The sequence below is a fragment of the Panonychus citri genome, unplaced genomic scaffold, assembly GCF_014898815.1.
Source record: "Panonychus citri isolate SS breed McGregor unplaced genomic scaffold, ASM1489881v1 Contig00096, whole genome shotgun sequence".
NCBI classification, from domain to species: Eukaryota; Metazoa; Arthropoda; class Arachnida; order Trombidiformes; family Tetranychidae; genus Panonychus; species Panonychus citri.
The window spans coordinates 352766-371487 of NW_026515501.1; the positions used below are offsets into that span (position 1 = coordinate 352766).

The 18722-nt window shown below is 32.6% G+C and overlaps 8 protein-coding genes across 9 annotated transcripts; 5 read left to right on the plus strand and 3 right to left on the minus strand.

Moving 5' to 3' along the window:
- Positions 1 to 684: 684 nt before the first annotated feature.
- LOC128388180 (ATP-dependent RNA helicase DDX18-like) lies at positions 685 to 2836 on the plus strand. The gene is made up of 5 exons (XM_053347547.1): positions 685 to 976; positions 1070 to 1940; positions 2010 to 2180; positions 2269 to 2446; positions 2543 to 2836. The coding sequence occupies exons 1-5, from the start codon at positions 786 to 788 to the stop codon at positions 2701 to 2703; spliced, it is 1572 nt and encodes a 523-aa protein (XP_053203522.1). The 5' UTR covers positions 685 to 785; the 3' UTR covers positions 2704 to 2836.
- Positions 2837 to 3140: 304 nt separating this feature from the next.
- Positions 3141 to 5051, plus strand: LOC128388181 (lysine-specific demethylase 7B-like). Its single transcript, XM_053347548.1, has one exon. The coding sequence runs from the start codon at positions 3274 to 3276 to the stop codon at positions 4693 to 4695; it is 1422 nt and encodes a 473-aa protein (XP_053203523.1). The 5' UTR covers positions 3141 to 3273; the 3' UTR covers positions 4696 to 5051.
- LOC128388182 (ribosome biogenesis protein WDR12 homolog) lies at positions 5028 to 6530 on the plus strand. The gene has a single exon (XM_053347549.1). It carries the CDS (start codon positions 5044 to 5046, stop codon positions 6433 to 6435), a length of 1392 nt encoding a protein of 463 aa, XP_053203524.1. The 5' UTR covers positions 5028 to 5043; the 3' UTR covers positions 6436 to 6530.
- On the minus strand, positions 6510 to 7118 carry LOC128388184 (protein mago nashi homolog). Its single transcript, XM_053347551.1, has one exon. The coding sequence runs from the start codon at positions 7109 to 7111 to the stop codon at positions 6674 to 6676; it is 438 nt and encodes a 145-aa protein (XP_053203526.1). The 5' UTR covers positions 7112 to 7118; the 3' UTR covers positions 6510 to 6673.
- Positions 7119 to 7227: 109 nt separating this feature from the next.
- LOC128388183 (uncharacterized) lies at positions 7228 to 8184 on the plus strand. Its single transcript, XM_053347550.1, has 2 exons — positions 7228 to 7365; positions 7432 to 8184. Exons 1-2 carry the CDS (start codon positions 7354 to 7356, stop codon positions 7993 to 7995), a joined length of 576 nt encoding a protein of 191 aa, XP_053203525.1. The 5' UTR covers positions 7228 to 7353; the 3' UTR covers positions 7996 to 8184.
- A 3034-nt stretch (positions 8185 to 11218) lies between these two features.
- On the minus strand, positions 11219 to 13147 carry LOC128388188 (FNIP repeat-containing protein DDB_G0290617-like). The gene is made up of 2 exons (XM_053347555.1): positions 13126 to 13147; positions 11219 to 12550 (listed from the first exon to the last, which is right to left on the minus strand). Exons 1-2 carry the CDS (start codon positions 13145 to 13147, stop codon positions 11472 to 11474), a joined length of 1101 nt encoding a protein of 366 aa, XP_053203530.1. The 3' UTR covers positions 11219 to 11471.
- A 1665-nt stretch (positions 13148 to 14812) lies between these two features.
- On the plus strand, positions 14813 to 16719 carry LOC128388255 (uncharacterized). The gene is made up of 2 exons (XM_053347638.1): positions 14813 to 16248; positions 16327 to 16719. The coding sequence occupies exons 1-2, from the start codon at positions 15307 to 15309 to the stop codon at positions 16513 to 16515; spliced, it is 1131 nt and encodes a 376-aa protein (XP_053203613.1). The 5' UTR covers positions 14813 to 15306; the 3' UTR covers positions 16516 to 16719.
- Positions 16720 to 18667, minus strand: LOC128388253 (beta-1,3-galactosyltransferase brn-like). 2 transcript variants are annotated; one of them, XM_053347636.1, is made up of 2 exons: positions 18386 to 18667; positions 16720 to 18311 (listed from the first exon to the last, which is right to left on the minus strand). In XM_053347636.1, the coding sequence occupies exon 2, from the start codon at positions 18253 to 18255 to the stop codon at positions 17131 to 17133; it is 1125 nt and encodes a 374-aa protein (XP_053203611.1). In that variant the 5' UTR covers positions 18256 to 18311; positions 18386 to 18667; the 3' UTR covers positions 16720 to 17130. The 2 variants fall into 2 exon arrangements, with proteins under 2 accessions (XP_053203611.1, XP_053203610.1); XM_053347635.1 differs by having other exon boundaries at positions 16720 to 18667.
- Between the last annotated feature and the right edge of the window lie 55 nt (positions 18668 to 18722).

Here is an 18722-nt window from a genome sequence, read left to right on the forward strand (position 1 = left end):
ATTTCGATCATATTTTTTTTTTCTTCTTCACTTATTCTTATATTAATACTTTTCCATATCTTTATTTATTTTTTTTATACTTTAATAATGATGATTAAGATTCTGATGATCATATTTATTTATACAAAGATCATTGGTAATTATCTGAATGGGTTAAGTTCTGGAGGTTTGATAGTGAACATAATTAACTTGATCAAAAGTAAAAATATCTTTACCTTTAATTAGCTTCTATTAACCATTAATATTTACATTTGTCATTATAAATCATTCCAATGATGATTATCATTTAGATCTCTCTAAATGGCCAATTGTTTAATGATCCAAAGAAGGTTGATAAATTAGAGATAAATAAATTGTTATCCTAAATTCAATTGTTGTTTTTCACTTTGGTTCGTAATAAAAGTTTACTAATCACTTATAATTTAAATTCTAATTGTATTCTAATTAAGTCATTTACTTTCATTTGTTTCCATATCGATCACTTCCAATTGCAAAAATTGCCCATTTAAATTGATCAGAGCAGTAAAAGTAAATTATAAAATCATGAATTCAATTGTAATTAGTTAATTTCGCTCGGTGGGTTTTTGTTTTTCTTCATTTTGATAATCAATTGTTTCTTTTGAAAAGCGCGCGCTTCTTTTAAAGGGTCGTAGCTCCTCCTGTTGTTAGATGTTTCCATGTGTCTTTGGTTGGAAATGTGATTTTGTTTTCATGTTGATTTTATCTTAATTGTTTATTAGGTTTTGTTTTCACAGTTTGTTTCTCTTTCTTGTAATTAATTAATCATGACTAATGAGGAAAGTGGTACTGAGGATGTTGAGAAATGTCTGGTCGGGGATAACATTTTGTCCCAATCGAAATTTGTTGATTTCAGTGATCAAATATCTGATAAAACGTTGAAAGCTCTTGAAGAGATGAAATTTAAACGAATGACTCAAATTCAAGCTGAATCAATTCCTCATTTATTGGATGGAAAGTAAGTTTTGTTTTTTACATTTGTGCTTTTCCTTTGACTCTTTTTAATGAGATTCTTGGTTAATTGTAACTTTTGTGTTTTGTTTTTGTTCAGAGACCTTGTTGGATCGGCTAAAACTGGTTCTGGTAAAACTTTAGCCTTTCTTATTCCAGCTATCGAGTTGATGAGTAAACTTAAATTTATGCCTAGAAATGGGACTGGTGTTATCATCATCTCTCCTACTCGAGAACTTTCAATGCAAACATTTGGTGTTCTCAAGGATTTAATCAAACACCATTCACATACCTTTGGTTTAATCATGGGAGGAACAAATAGACGATCAGAAGCAGACAAATTGATTAAAGGGGTTAATATACTGGTCGCTACTCCTGGTAGACTTTTGGATCATCTACAAAATACTAAAAACTTTTTATTTAAGAATCTACAATGTTTGGTTATTGATGAAGCTGATCGGATACTTGACATTGGTTTTGAAGAAGAGATGAAACAAATCATTCGAATTCTACCCAAAAGGAGACAGACTATGCTATTTAGTGCAACTTTAACTCAAAAGACGGAAAATCTTATCTCTTTAGCGTTAAAAGGAGAACCAATGTACGTTGGTATTTCGGACACCAAAGAAACTGCAACGGTTGAAGGTTTAGAGCAAGGATATGTAATTGCTCCGAGTGATAAACGATTCTTGCTTTTGTTTACATTTTTGAAGAAAAATCGAAATAAGAAAATTATGGTTTTCTTTTCTTCGTGTATGTCCGTTAAATTTCATCATGAACTTCTTAATTACATTGATCTTCCTGTCATGTGTATTCATGGTAAACAAAAGCAAACCAAACGAACAACAACTTTCTTCCAATTTTGTAACGCTGAATCGGGTATCCTTTTGTGTACCGATGTCGCAGCCAGAGGATTAGACATTCCCAAAATTGATTGGATTGTTCAATATGATCCTCCCGATGATCCAAAGGTAATTAATACTTGATCAAAATTTATTATTGAAAATAATCTAATATTTTGAATTTTTATCCACTCGCAGGAATATATTCACAGAGTCGGACGAACAGCTCGAGGGGACAAAGCCATTGGTCATGCATTATTATTACTCAGGCCTGAAGAACTTGGTTTTCTTCAATATCTGAAAGAATCTAAAATTCCTTTGATGGAATTTGAATTCTCATGGAACAAAGTAGCCAATATTCAAGAACAGGTTCGTTCGATTGTCCATATCGATATTCTAAATTGAATTAACCTATTTAATCTATTTAACAAATTTTCTTTTTCTTTAAATTGTTTAGCTCGAAAAATTGATTGGTAAAAATTACTTCTTAAATCTTTCGGCCAAAGAAGCATATAAATGTTATATTCGATCATACGATTCACATCATCTGAAAAGTATTTTCGATGTTACAACTTTGGACTTGGTTGCTGTCGCTAAATCATTTGGTTTCCATGTTCCCCCGTTCGTTGATCTTCGTAAGTTTGCCTTTTGACAATTCGGAATTTAACCTTTACATTTAAAACGATAAATTCTTTAATATTTTGTTTTTCTCATCTTCTTTTCATCAACAGCGATTCACAATAAAAAGCCTGTTGATAGAACGTTAAAACGTAAAAGAGATTCTAGTTTTAAATCGGTTACCCCTGGAGGTGAAAAGAAATTTGCCAAATCAAATATCTATAAGAAACCATTTAAAACGGGTGGTGGCGATCGAAGACAATTTTCCAAATGATTAGCTGGCAATCAATCAAATTAAAAGGAATCAATTTTGAAATCGAATATAATTTATGTTGAAAAGTTTAAATTAACGATCATTTTCACTTATACTTTTTTCCTTCTTAATAAACTAACTCTTGTATCTTTCATTGTTTTATGAAAACGGTACTACGTTATTGACAGAAAATAAGCTTTTTTTGAACAAATATCAATTTCTAATTGGAATCCAAAAGTTTCAATTGAAGATCAAAATCTTTAACTGAATAAAAAAACGCGAAAATCGATAAAATTTTAAAATCTTTCGATACATTGAATGAACGTTAAGATCGATTTTACAAAGAAAGAGAAAAGAAAGAGAACTAAGAGGAAGAAATTGTTTCGATTTTCCAATAAATCGAAAATGAATAATCGATTTAAAGAAAATTGATTTTTGTATCTAAACAAAAACAATAATTTTTTTCCTTCAATTATTTTTTAAAAGGAAACTTGCATTTATTTTGGTCTCCCCTTTTTCCCTTTTGATTTAATTGTGAATCTAAACTTTTCTTTTTATTGTACAAGTCTTTTTTAATTGCATCTCCTCAACATGTCCACAACTACCTCATCTCAACACAGTTCATCAGGAGCCTTTTATTGCCCAGAATGTGGGGGCAAATGGCAGAATGACAAATTCTGGATACAGTGTGACCATTGCTCCGAATGGTATCATGGTGACTGTGTTGATGTTCAAGCCCACCAATCAATTTCAATAGATAAATTTTATTGTTTCCACTGTGAATCTGAAGTTGGTCCTTCGACAAATAAAAAGGTAACAAATAACCATCGTCACAATATCTACGAGGAGGAACCAAGTGACAGAATACAATCTGGAACAACTGCCTTCATTATAAAGCTTAAAGCGAAAACTTTTGACACTGCCGATTATTCAACTGTACAAGGAAACCAATTAACCGTAAATTATCTACTTAAACATGGATTCAAAAAGCCCATTTTCGTTGAAAATAAGAATGGACTTGATATGATTTTACCGCCCGATGATTTTGGTGTTGAACAGGTCATCAGCCTAATCGGTGGTTTTACTGAGCTTGATGTTATTGATTCTAAACGTCAGCTTAATGTACGTTTACCTCTTGTTGAATTGGCTCGTTGTATCAATAATGACCGACGAAATCAGATTTTAAACTGTATCAGTTTAGAGGTTAGTAAAACCCGATTAGGTAAAATGATTAAACCACCAGCGATTGTAAATAAATTAAGCTGGGTTGAAAATGGTTGGCCGGAAGTTGACATGAAGCCAAACGTATCCAAATATTGTCTCATGTCGATGCGTGACAGTTATACCGATTTTCATATTGATTTTGGTGGTACATCGGTTTGGTATCACGTTCTGCTTGGTGAAAAGATATTCTACCTCATTGAACCAACGCCCGCTAACTTAGCTGCCTATGAACATTGGATGAGCCGAACAGATCAGAATGAAGTTTTCTTACCTGATCGTTTGAATGATCCAAATGAATGTAAAAAAATGATCTTGCAACAAGGACAAACACTTTTTATTCCCACTGGATGGATACATGCAGTTCTTACTACGAAAGATTCACTTGTTTTTGGTGGAAATTTTCTTCACTCTCTTAATATAAAATTACAATTGGAAATTTACGATATGGAAAATCGCCTACGAATTGAAAGTAAATTTCTATTTCCTTTCTTTGAACTGACCAATTGGTATGCGATCCCAATAATCTGTGAATTACTACAGCACAGTTTCTCGAAACGACCTCCGCCCTTAGATGTGATTGAAGGGGTTGAATCTCTTGGAATGTACCTGAAAAAATGGAACGCCAAGAGTAAGGAAGAAAATCCCCTGCAAAATGGTGACTTTTCCCCTTATGCACCAAGAGGATTGTTCAATACAAGGAAATTAATGAATGATTTGACTCGAAGCCTTCACGCTGCCCAGAATCGACTTGGAATCAAAAAGGAAAATTCAATCGATGGAATTGATTAACTTCTATACTTTATAGATGATTCTCATTTATCCCCAACCCAATTTAGTCCCAATTAACTGACCATTTATCATAAAAAAATTCGTTAATCATAATCAATCAATTCTACAAACGAGATTTCGAAGTCACCGCTCAAACATTTTACCGATTTTCTATTTGTTGTCAAGCAACCAGATGAGATGAACATGCGGTCATTTTTGTATCAATTAATTCGTATTAGAATCTGTCTTTTTTTTCTGATCTTTTTTATCACAATTTAAATTATCATTATTTTCGTCTCTATTTACAAAATATTCTTTCCATTTATAATCTGTATCATCACCTCATCGTTTAATTAAATTGTGAAAAAAATGGTTAACTACTCTGCTAAATTTCGTACAAAAGATGTCAACATTAGTATTCCTGATACGGTTTACAGTTTGGAAAGTGATTTGGGTCCTAAAGAGTTGATGAACTTGATTAAAACGATTCTAAAGGAAGACAATCCCTCAGTTGATCTTATCAGTGATGGTAAAAAGTTGTCCTTCATTGTTGAAGGTCGTTTGTTAAGGTCAACATTAATTGACCACTTTAAAAATGTTGATGAGGAAGAGGAGCCAGAGTCTAATGTAATTTCACCTGAAGAAAAGGTTTTAACAATTGAATATTTTATTAGTCAAAAATCACCCAAGCCAATCAATTCCTGTTCGACTGATGATTGGATCAGTTGTATTGACACTAATGATGAGGCGATAATCAATGGTTGTTATGATGGAGTTGTTAACATTTGGAGATTCAATAAACTGGATCAAGTCATTTCCATACCCGCTCATTCATCAGCAATTAAAGATATTAAATGGATTCCAAGTAGACAAATGATTGGATTTGATAATTTAACTGATGATGATTATTTTTTTGTGACAACTTCTAATGATGAAACTGTTTGTCTTTGGAAGATCAACTTGATCGCTGAAAAGGTTGAACAGATTTACCTTTATAAAGGTCACTCTCGATCAGTTGATTGTGTCGATATACAGGATGGTGTTTTCGCCACCGGTTCTTATGATAAATTACTCAAAATTTGGGCTCTTTTCGATAAAGAGAAACTTTCAAGTGGTGGTGATGAAAAAGAAGAGGGAGAAAATGATTCAAAGAAATTGAAATATAACAACACTGAGAGTGGAAACAATAATAATAATGACCAAAGTTGTAAAGTAAAAACGCCGATAATGACACTTGCTGACCACACAGAAGCGATTACTGACCTTACTTTCATCAGAGACTCAAATGATACCTCAACCGCTGGTCATGCTCCCACAATTATAGTTACCTGTTCAATGGACAATACGATGAAATTGTGGGACATTGAATTAGGAAAAGTGGACTCAACTTTTTCCGGATCCAAAGCTTTTCTATCAATCAGTTATTCACCTTTAACCAAATGTTTGATCAGTGGATCTTGTGATCGTCATATTAGACTTTGGGATCCACGTTCCAATGAAGGTTCAATTGTCAAGACAGTTTTCACTTCTCATCAAGGTTGGATTACATCAGTTAATTGGTCAACCACGAATGAGAATCTTTTTATTTCCGGATCTTATGATTCTCTAGTTAAACAATGGGACATACGATCATGTCGTGGACCAATTTACGATCTAATTGGACATGAAGATAAAGTTCTGACCACCGATTGGACTAATTCAAAATATATAATCTCAGGATCAGCTGATAAAAATTTAAAAATTTACGAAAATGAATGTTGATAAAATTCAACTAAATTCAATCATTAAAATCTCTTCATTTTTCTGTTATAATTGAAAATTCAATAAAGTAATGATTTCATTTTGGTCAAACTTTATTCTCTTTTTGTTGAGAATCTTTTCTGCTTTACTTGAAAATTTGAACATAATCATTTCAATATTGATGAAAAACCAATATTTACATGAGAGGTTTGTTATCTTGATCAAGTTTCCTGGTCAGTCAGAGGGAATTTTTTTTTACTTATATGGGCTTGATTTTAAAGTGAAGAGAGATCAATGAAAATACAAAACACTTGATATCTTGGACCAAATAATAAAAGGTTCTTAGTCCTTCAGGATCTTTACTGTTGTTAACATCAACCAAGGAACCAATTTTAGCAGTGGTGAATGAAATATGTTCATCATTCAGGACAATCTCCAATTCTTGTCTACCGACTCTATCAGGTTGTGGCCAAAGTTCATCATCTTCCTCCATTATTTCAGAATCTTCGATTATTCGTTTTAATTCATTGATAACAGCTTTGGAAACATAAACCTCTTTCCTGATCATGGTGTCATTTTTGTAATTAGAGTTGTTAGCATAACGTAATTTACCATCCGGTCGGAATTCAAATTCAATAAATTCATGACCAAATTTACCTTTGTGACCAACATAATACCGAAAGTAAAAGTCAGACATTTCTTTCTAATCGGAACCAGTTAAACACTTTTTAAAAAGAGAAACAATTAAATTGAAGAAAATCAATCACAATTAATTCTAATTAATGAATTTTCATCGACAATAAAAATCAAAACAAAAGAAAAATTTAAAAAAGAAATTTTTTTTTCGGTTAATCATATGGAGAAAACAGTGACAGTGACATCTATTGGAGAAAGAATTTGAGTAAATTTCTCTTATGAGTTTGTTTATTTTCTGACAAAATGGCATCAAAGGTAAATTGTTTTCGTTTTAATTTGTATTCGTTTATTAATTTTTGAGTTTTTCTTTCTTTTTCTTAGGCTGTTCGTCAATCTTCATTCCTCCGCTTTGTTTACAACAAAGAGAATACAGAAAAACTGATTGAATCTTCATGCCAATTACTTGGACTCAAGAAGGACGAAGCTCATCTGTTTGTTTCCAATCTCTTTCTCACTTCATCCAAAACTCAACATGAAACATTTAATAAGAATTTTGAGAGAAAATTGGAAATATTGAGACAATATTTATCACCATCGCAAATTGTCAACAATCCAAAGCTTGTTATCAACTTGAAACCAGATACTTTATCTCAAATAATTAAGGATTTGCAATCATTTGGTGTAACCACAATTAGGATTGAACATTTATCCAACCCTAGACTAATCTGGAGATTAAATGAACGTGAATGGAAAGATTACGATTTGATCGATGATGGAGTTGATTGTGCTGTTTCTTATATCGCCAATCAAAATGACCTTTCAGATGATATTAAACAAGCGATTTACGATCGAATGTGTCAAGAAGTTGCTGATTATAAACTTTTACCAATAGAGAAATTGAAACCACTAATAACATCATACAAATTCCTTTTGAATTCCAAATAATGTACAAATTTAGATTAATTATTAATAAGTAATAAAGGGATAAACTTTCTACAGGAAGTTTGCTTATAAGATCCGTGTACAGTAGTGGTCACACTTACAATGTTGAATTCGATCTTTTATAACTTTTTTGTTCCTCATCCAATTGCAATAAAAAAATCTCTCAAATTGATCTTTGAGATCTAAAAAATATATTTAATTAACAGTGAAATCTAAAAATTATCTTTATTAATGAAAACGGGGGGCTAACGAAAAATTTTGAACCGTTTGTTATGATTTTTTAATCAGTCAGCGCTGATTTAACCGACTTAAGCTATTCTAAATTTTTTAAATTTTGGCCAGATGATTAAGATCAATGTTAAGGATAAATTGTGAAAAGGAGGACATCAAAAAGAATAGAAAAATTGCAAAAATTGGACAAAGTAAAATTTCTAAACTAAACTTGACACGCTGATTTCGAATATGCAATTTTTTTCGTTATGACTATTACTTTTTGAGATTTTGCACTTTAATAGAAACATAAGCGAAGAATGTACATATCGAAATTACAGATCTTAGAGCAGTGAGATAAAGTAAGAAATCGATTAAGTCTTTTTGCTGATTAAGAACCTATCGAGACTTTTGGCTGATTTGTCCGCGAAATTGACTAAATAGTTGAAAGAATATCTCGACTATTTGGTTGCTATGAAGGAGGTCTTAAAGAAGTGAGATGAGATAAGAAATGGATTCGTTTTTTTTTGTTGATTGAAAATCTGCTGATCTCAAGAGTTTTATTGGGGTTAAGAAAACTCAGAATTTTCTAGAATGGATTCGATTCTCTAAGATTATCCCGATATCGAGTTCACATCTTTTCTGCCCACCCGATATAATTGATTGTGATTTAATTCTCAACGAGGAACCAAAAAGGGCTTAAAAATTGATTGTGATGGTTTAATGGTGCTAAAAAAATGAAAACTTATCTATTAATAAAGCTTTTGTGTGTAGAAAATGCCGAAAATCAATGAATTGGACAGTTGATAGATTTTTGATAACTCGAAGTTATCTTTATGATTAATGTGAAATTTCTGATGGTAATTTTCTGTTTAATGACAATATATCGATATTACAAGCATCTAAAAACTTAATTCTCCCTGAAAAAAACCATATCTCGTCATTATAAGATGCTTTGAAGTGTCATTAAATCCATCAACTATGTCCTGAAACGAAGAGATGAAACAAAGAGATAAGATTTATTCAGGCTTGTGAATGGATCTTACAGCATTTCTCAGTAACTTTCATCGAGTTACCAACCGTCTATTCGTGCTGTTTTGTGTATAGATATACTACATAAATCATCTATACCTTATCCAAGTCATTCCAACCATGTGTTTGTACTGGTTGTTGTACGCAAAGATTTCACGAAATTCACGGAATTTCTTTATACAACTTGGTAATTATCAATAAAATAGAAAAAGTTCCTACTTTCCGATTAATCGAAATTTTTTCGATTATCGAAAAAATTGTTTGAGCACCAACAAAATATGACCTTCAACATCAAAACGGTCAATTTCGATTTTTCAAAAATTTTTCCTTTGGTCCAGTTTGATTGTAATCGACACTTTTTACATATGAAACCCTTATCAAGTTTTGATCTTTTTATTTTGGCTAATACCATCACACCATTACAATCAATCTCAACAGAGTTTTCAGGTAATTTTTCAGAAATTAATCCAGAATCAATTGCATAATCAAGCCGAGGAACTTCATCATCATTTAAAACTTCTTTTATCAATTCACTTACAAGTAATCCTGAGTTTTTTATCCTGCTGCTCCCTTGTGTAATTTTAGTTTTTCAGATCTTGATAATACGTTCCACTATATTATTTGACGAGTTTTGTGAACAAAACCAGTGTCATAACCTCTTACTTCAATTGTTGCAAGGCTCACTCACTGCTTTGTCAGTAAAGTTTAGTTACAACAAGACGATTTTTTGGAAAAAACCTATTATTTTAATTTCAAACAATGGCATCACCAACGAAGCGCTCCGTGTACGAACCCCACCGAAACGTCGCCGGTGGACCCCACGGAAGAGAGGCGCTTACAAGCCCCGCAATAGGAGTTGGTACTCGAGAAAACCTGGACTGAAGCGATCGAGGAAGAAGAGAGGTCGTGGTGTGATGGCAGTGAATCGAGCAACACAACCTAGATAGGGGAAGTAATTAATTGATAAAAATTAACAAAATTATATTTAGTTGAAACCATTTTAATTAAAGAGTTCAATTTATTTTTCATTCAATTATTTAAAAAATAATAATGTAAATGTGCTCTAATTTGCGCCTTTTTTGTCAAGAAAGTGTAACCTACTAATTAATTGATTAATAAATAGATTAATTAACCAAATTAATTTAAATTAAATTTTATTTTCTTAAAAAGTCACCAGTCTAGCGAAACAAAAAAAATAAGAAAAAAGGTAAGTGATTAAGAAAAAACATAATAATCAGATGGAACTTACTCTTGTATGGATTTTTGAGTAGCCATATTGATACGAGCGGATGATATGAGGTTGGTGATAACAGAGAGAGAGAGAGAAAGAAACAAAAACGCCGAACAAAACATTGAAAAAAACACCCAAGTTTCAATACAATTTCAAGTATTGTTAAGTACAAACTTGGTACTTACGAGTAAAAATAAAGGTTGAAGGGTAAACTAACCCAACGAGAACTCAATGGGGTTGTAAATGTGAAAAGTGGTTTATTGTTAAGGGTACAATCTATGACCTAAGGGTAAAGTATCACTCAAGAGTCTTAAGAGAAGTGACCCAACTTTACCCTTAGGTCAGGTTTATAAATAAATAGTCGGTGGGCGTTGAACACCTGTGATTGGTCTAACATTTTCCGGGTCTCTGGGTTAAAATGCACCTGCATTTTATTGATAAGGTCACTTTAAGTTCGCGACATTCTCGATTAGATTGTTACTCTTTTTTTGGTATTCTTCCATATTCGTTTGGAATTTGTTTTATTCGTTTTGATTCGTTTTTCTATTGAAATGACCAATCGGATCATATTGTCAGCCCAAAAGGATGCTGAAGTTTTTAGTTTATCTCGCCAAATTAGGGCATCTTTGCTGGTAAGTATTAACTTAATTATTTTATTTATTCATTTTTATGATTAAGATGATGATGATTGGTAGACTAACTTGTTGTTAATCACACACAATTAACTGTGTTTTCTTTGTTAAATCATGAGGAATCAAGGTTAATTGATGATGATGATGATGATGATGATGTTGATTCTTTCACTAAATAAAAATGGTCTATATCTGTTTTAATTTGATTCATATAGTTGGATAATTAAACGGGAATGGTACAGGTTATCATTAAATAGCGATGATCATGTAAAGGGTGACGATGAAAATGAAAATGCAGTTAATTGTTGTAACAATTTGGATCATATTTATAGTCCGATTGATAAATATAAATGTGAAAGTCGATTCTTATCCAATCAATGGTGATTTGAATTGTTACTATTATTATGTTGATTGTTGTATTTAAATCCATTTCCAAGAAGAGGAAGATTCTTAAACCATGAAACTTTCTGCTCTAAACTGTCTCTAATTTGTTTCTCTTCGGCGTCGGAAAATTGAAGAATCATTGAAATCGCCTTGACCAAATGCTTTTGAGCCTCATAATCCGAAGTTAGGACAGATTTAAAGATTACCGATCGTAAATATTGCCAACTAATATTGTTCATTGGACAATTAAGAGGAGATTGAGAATCGGAAAGTTGACGTTGGTGATGATGAGAATGATTGTTAGAATGATGATGATTTGGTAGATTAACTTGTTGTTGTTGTTGTTGTTGATCAATAAAACCATTTTCAGATCTCGATGTTGTCAAATTGTTTGATGATGAGCCATCAGTTGTTGTTGTTGATTCGTTATCATTTTGATTTCCTGGAAAATCAAACAATTTATTATCAAGAGTTGATCCTTTTTGAAAACTTTTCCTTATATCGTTTATCCTTTGCTGTTGTAATCTGATGGTTTTGTTTTTTTCTCTTAAAGATTCTTCCAATTCATTAATTCGTTTCTGTAATTTATCAATTTCTTGTTTATGTTGAGCATCAGTTATGTTGTTTACTTGACTAATTGGTGGTAACAAGAGAGAAGACCAATTTCCTGAGGTCAATTTGAAAGAATTTGATTCCTTTGGCTGATTATTTTCACTCGACTCTTTGGCAATCAATTCAGCAACCATTTTAAGAAGTTTATCATCATTGTTATCATCATCGAATTCATCAAATTCAGCAATCAACCGTTCACTTTTTAATATAATTAGTGCACAATTGCTTTCTAATGTTATTTTAATATCGTCCAAAACTTTGTTACATTGTTCAACATCACTTTCCAGTGTTTGTACATCACCCAGGGCAGGACGAAGTTCATTGAGAAAATCAGTTAATTGTTCTACTTCTGATTCAAGAATTGATGTTTCATCGTCAAAAGTAGTTAGGCTTGTTTCCAATTTACGGTAATTAGCTATTCTATTGAGACACTCATTGTGGCAAAACTCCCAAATCTCTTATCCTGCCTGGGTCGCCAAATGTTAAGTACAAACTTGGTACTTACGAGTAAAAATAAAGGTTGAAGGGTAAACTAACCCAACGAGAACTCAATGGGGTTGTAAATGTGAAAAGTGGTTTATTGTTAAGGGTACAATCTATGACCTAAGGGTAAAGTATCACTCAAGAGTCTTAAGAGAAGTGACCCAACTTTACCCTTAGGTCAGGTTTATAAATAAATAGTCGGTGGGCGTTGAACGCCTGTGATTGGTCTAACAATATAAACAACAATAATAAGTGAAAATAGGAAAGAAATGTAAGCAAACGCCCACCGAGGGACAATTTCTTAATTTACGCGAGCGAATTTTTCTTTAATTTGAGTTAAGCTTAAATCAAATTAAAGTCGGAATCAATGATTCCGGAATCAACTAATCAGGCTCGGTGAAATTACTTTATGCTTTAAACTCGGTATCATTTTGATTCCAGGATCAGTTGATTACAGCTTTTGATTATGGTTGGTGAATAAGGGCCTAAGCCGAAAAAAATCGGCTTAAAGTGTGAATGTTGAGCTTACGGACATATCTTGAGCCTTACCGGATAATGACATGAGAATCATTGTTTTAAATGATTTATTAATCGTGGATTCGAAAATAAATTTCTTGTTCTTGTACTCTCGTCTCTTCCTCTTGCTTTTAGAATTTCGCGCTCTTGCAAAGCTGAACTGCGCTTGCGTACAATATAAATTTTGAATCTGAACTTTTCATGAATGGGACTCCCATTATGGGAGCTCAGATTTCGTTCGGACTAATTTTCCGTTTTGTAGGATTTTAAGCTGAATTTTTTGATACCTTAACCTTTCATAGACTTTTCTTAGCCTGAGCATAATCTTAACTGAAAAATCCACCTTATCTTATTGATATTTATGACCATGATGATGATAAAATTATTAAACAAATTGATTAAGATAACTCTACATTTATAATCAAGATAATTGTTACAAGGAAAACCATGCGATAAACATGATCGCTTTCCTCAATAATTTTAGAAGATAGAATTCATGAATGTCATCTTTTCTGTCTTTTTTCTTGAAAATTTTGTCAAGCTTAATTTAAACAGAGTAGTTAATCAAATCTTTGATTAACCTCTTAAAGTTTTGCTATCCCAGGGCGTGCAGTTGATACAATTAAAAAAGTTACATTCATCTGATGCTCTTTCTTTCTCTCCCCCTTCCATTGCCTCGTACGTCATAATTCATCTCTTCTTTTCTCTTTCTTTTCCATCTTATCTTCTTATTAGACTAATTATATTTTAATTTGGTCAATTTAACTCCCCTTTTTTCATTAATCAATAACTTTTGACCCTGACCAACTATGACATTGGTTCTATTTTTTGTTGTTGAAGATTTTTGTTTTCTTTCTGTTGATATTTTTTCCACGTCTTTACGACTCCTAGTTTTTCTTAAATCTTCATATAAAAAATCGTAAATCGTAATAATTGTTTGTGATGTGATTTAAGGAAAATTTACACCAAATTTAGTTTTGAAGTAACAAAGTTTCATCTTTGTTAATCGCCTTAATGAATTCTCGATCCAAGTGTGAACACTACTGTATTTTAAATACAGCTTTATTGACAGTAGTCATTTCAAATGAAAGGGAAAGAGAAAAGAAAGAGCATCAGACGAATGTAAGTTTTTTAATTGTATCAAACGCACGCCCTGGGATATCAAACTTCGAGGGGTTAATCAAAGATTTGATTACTCTGTTTAACTTTTTTAATCTCAAAAATAAGTTTCAAATCGTTCTTGGCACTAATCGCGGTCCACTTATTTAAATACAACGGGACTATGGTCGGAGCATTTTGGATATTTTTCTTACCAAAACAAATCTGATTTTCTGTAAGGGCATGAAAAGTTGTCGATAAAATAAAAATTTCATGATCTAAAAACTTATCGTTTCTGAGAAAAAGCAAACTGAAGTTTCAACTCCGAACTCGATTTTCTCGAAAACTACTGATCAGATCAGAAAAAGATAAACATATTTAGACTTTATATTTTTGGCCCTACAAATTTTTTGCAGTTTGTTTTTTTAAAAAATCGATAACTTTTGACCCTTAACATTTATGACATTGGTTTTATTTCATGTTGTTGCAGAATTTGAAAAGCTATCAAATGGTTGTTTCAACGTTTTGTTGCGCTTCAAGTTCTTCTTAAGTGTTTGCAGAAAAAAAAACATTTCTTTAATTCTTTCAATGAAAAGTTAATTGACTGATCGTTTCGAGAGCTAACAAACGAATTGACGCTCCATTCCAGGAACAATTCTGTTAGCTCAACGCAATCGCTCTATAGGCAATAAGCTATCGTAAGATACCAAAATCAACTTTGTATGACTTGTAGGTCAGAAAACAACTCAGAACATTTTCCCGTTCCCACGATTGTCTCCCAAACCAAAGATCGGAAAACAAACCATCTCCATCCAAAGATCCGAAATCGTCCAGAGTTCAGAGGGCAAATCGACAGATTCACTTGCCCACAAGAGAAAAGGTTATAACATATTAGCTGTTCTCTCCTGTTTTTGTGTTTGTGAAAATCAATTTGTTTAATTAGTGCGAAAAAGTTAACAATTGATTCTAATTGGAAGTGGTGACATCTTTTTGTTTAAATTAAAAGAAAATTTTTTTTATTAATCACTTTGACTTTTGATCTTCAAAAACCAATTTTAGTTCTTGTTATTTGTGCTTAATTGTCTCATCTTGTAATTTCATTGGTAATTTGTCACAATGGTTGATCCTGGTGGGAAAGGATCATTTGATTATCGTAGTTTATTAGATGATGATGACGAAGATTCTGACAATGATGATGTTACTTGGAAGAGGAAAAAATCTCCCTCTTCTTCATCGACAACTGTAACTTGTGTCTCTGGTGATGATCATTTTTCAAGACGATCAGCTGAACCATTTACAGTTAAAAGGAGCATCAATTTTGACGAAGAGATACTTAAACAACCAATTACCCGAACAATTACCAGAACAATTGAAGTGAATAAACCACCGCCAATCATTTTATCTCCATCACCATCAAAGATCAGTTCACCTTCGGAATCTGTTTGGAAGCGACTTAGTTTTCCAGATTTACGGAATCGAGAATCACCTCAACCCTCAACCTCAACATCGACCCAACGTGTTAACCTTACGTCTCTTAAACCACCGTCATCGTTTGCAGGGGAAAATGAACTGTCACCTCCAATTGTGCAAAGAAAACCAATTACCCCACCAAGTAGTTCGGATGTCGTGCGGTCAAGATTGGCACCAATGGACTTTGAGACACCAGTTCAACAACGGCCACCGATTCCCGATACACTTGAGTTTAAGGCTCCACTTGCTCCACCCCGACCAAAGTATCATTCAGACAGACACCTTGACTTGGACACTTTTGTTAAGCAAATAAAAGCGGAAATGTTATTCCATCAGTCATTAGATCGCATCTATAATCGGTCACTTCGAGAATTACCAGCTATGAAAGCGATTCCCGAATTCGAGGGTCTAGTCAAGAAGGTAATTGAAGGTGTTCTCTTTGACCCTGAAGTTGAATTAAACGAAGATACTGTTCATAAAGTACTCAAAATATTGGATCTTTTCGACCTTGACAACACATCGACTTGGACATTTCTCATCGATCATTGTTACACTTTGATTACCAAAAATGCCGATGCTCATTATGTGGTAATATTCAATTTCTTTCATATCAAATTACAACTCGAAAATTAATTGTTTGCTCAATTTTCTTCTCTTTTTTAACAGCGAATGGCCAAATTTATCGAAATGTCTTTCAATCATCTTTTCGCTAAGAAAATAAGACTATTACCAGCAACGGCACTTTCGTTATTCAAATTAGCTCAAGTTCGTCCATTTGATCCGGAAAAGAAACCAACGGCCAGAATTAAATTAGGAACAATTAAAGCGGATTTAAGTGGAATCAAACCAAATTGATCATTTTTGTTTCCATTTTTCCATCAACAATTTATGTTAACTGTAAATTTAATCTACCATTAATACTTAATCACCAGTGTTACTATTTACATTAATCATCATAACCTTTATGACTTGTTAATTGTTTACAGTTTAAATTGTTTCATTTTGCAATCAAATCAATTCTTGTTCTCCCATTGACAAAATAAATTCTGTTGCACGTAATTTCATACAATCACAATTATATTTGTCGTTTGTGGTTTCAAAATTTACAATTGTTTCGGTACCAAAATTAACTATTTTTACATGTTAATTGTTTCTATTAATAATTTACAAAGATTTTATTAAGCAAAGAGGAAACAGATCTTGATAGGAAAATCAAATGTTTCCAGTTAATTGAGTTGATTGTTTGATGGTCTAAGGTTCATAAATATTATGAAAACAGAGATTTTAATTAACATTGAGTGTTAACTAGAAATTGATTCTAATCAATTTGATGAGTATTGATTATTTTGGAAAATGTCTTGAAATCATTAGTGGATTTAAATTACTGTTGATGTTGATTGGAAACCCATTGATTTAAAATGTTTGTACAATATTGTATATGTTTATCCTTTTTTGATTGTTCTCACACAATTAAGCATGTCCTAGACTTTTCTGTTCCAGGAAAACTTTAATCAATTCACTTTGATCATTGAATCCATGAGAAGCGATTACTCGTCCATAGCCTAAGGGGTCATAACTTTTCCTCCAATAATGGAAGTTTTTATTGTGAAAAGGTTCGAGGTTCAACTTTTTGGCCAAAATTCCGACATAAATGTCATCAAATTTAAAATGTTTCGTATATAAACTCGCATAGTACATTTCCTTGACCGTTCGAATGGACAAAACAAAAGCTCCAGCGGTCACATAGGGTGGATACCTTGCATATGGATAATCTTCAAGGGAAATGTACCATTTGGACAGTTTATGTCGCATTGGTGCCGATTTACCGAAAACGAATCCAGCATAGAGTCGACCATCTTTGGGTATAAATCGGGACGGAATCGAATGCCTTGATTCTAGATCATCTGGATCATAAAATGGTCGACGGACAAATCGTAGCAAATTTCTTGGTGATATGTAAAAATCGTCATCTACAAAGAGGACAAATGATGTTCGTGGACAATTAGTTACAACCCATTTCATTGCCATCATTGTTTTAATCGTATTGTTAAAATAAGTGTCAATAAAATCGGCTTGTACCAGGTCACCAAATTCCCTCGATTCATTACCAATCAATTTATCACATTCATCAGCTGATTCGGGTGTAGCTGATCCTTCACAATTACCGACAACAAAGATCCGTCTCAAAGGGACATCCGAAAATCTGTCCTCTCGTCCCCATGTTTGCCTAATCGCATCACGAGAATCACGATTACCAAGAGCACTTTTAATCATAAACACCAGAGTAATTTTCTCATAAATTGATTTGGTTCTTTTCAGTCTATTGTCTTTGTTAATCAAACCATTTATCGCCTCAGGGTTACCATTCTCAGTCTCACCATTATTACCATAACCACCTTCACCATCATCATCTTCACCAGCGGTATCATCTCCATCTCCACCATTACCTAATGATCGGCATTTATCCTCGTTAGCAATTAAAAAGCTAAAATTATAACCATTGATTGGTTTCACTGATTGACCTTTAAAAGCAAGACTATTTGGATCACCACCATTTAAATGTGAATCAATGATCTCCTGTAAATTGTTCACCATCAATGGATAGTTAAATGTTGTAATACCCAATTCAAATAGATGAACAAACAATCCACCTTCATAAGAGATAATAAATAATAAACTTAAACCAGCAATTAAACATAATCGTCGTTGAGTTAATCTTCTATACCTCATTTTCACTTTGAGATTTGTTGTTGTTGTTGTTGAGAAAGAGAAACAAATTTGATCACTTTAATTTTAGAAAATTGTTGAACCAATCTAATCATAATTACAATGATCACTGGAATTAATTGTTCATTAAGAGATTCATAGTTGATGATTAGATGATTATCTTAATCGGGATGAAGAGAATTAAAAGAAAACACTGAGATTGGAATTCATTGTTGTGAGTGTCATGTTGTTTTCCATTCAAATGGTGAATCATTTTCTCTCCCATTCGGATAACCTTGAGTCTTTTGTTAATCTTTTCCCTTCTTTAAGGTTAATTGTTTTCAATTGTTTTCTTT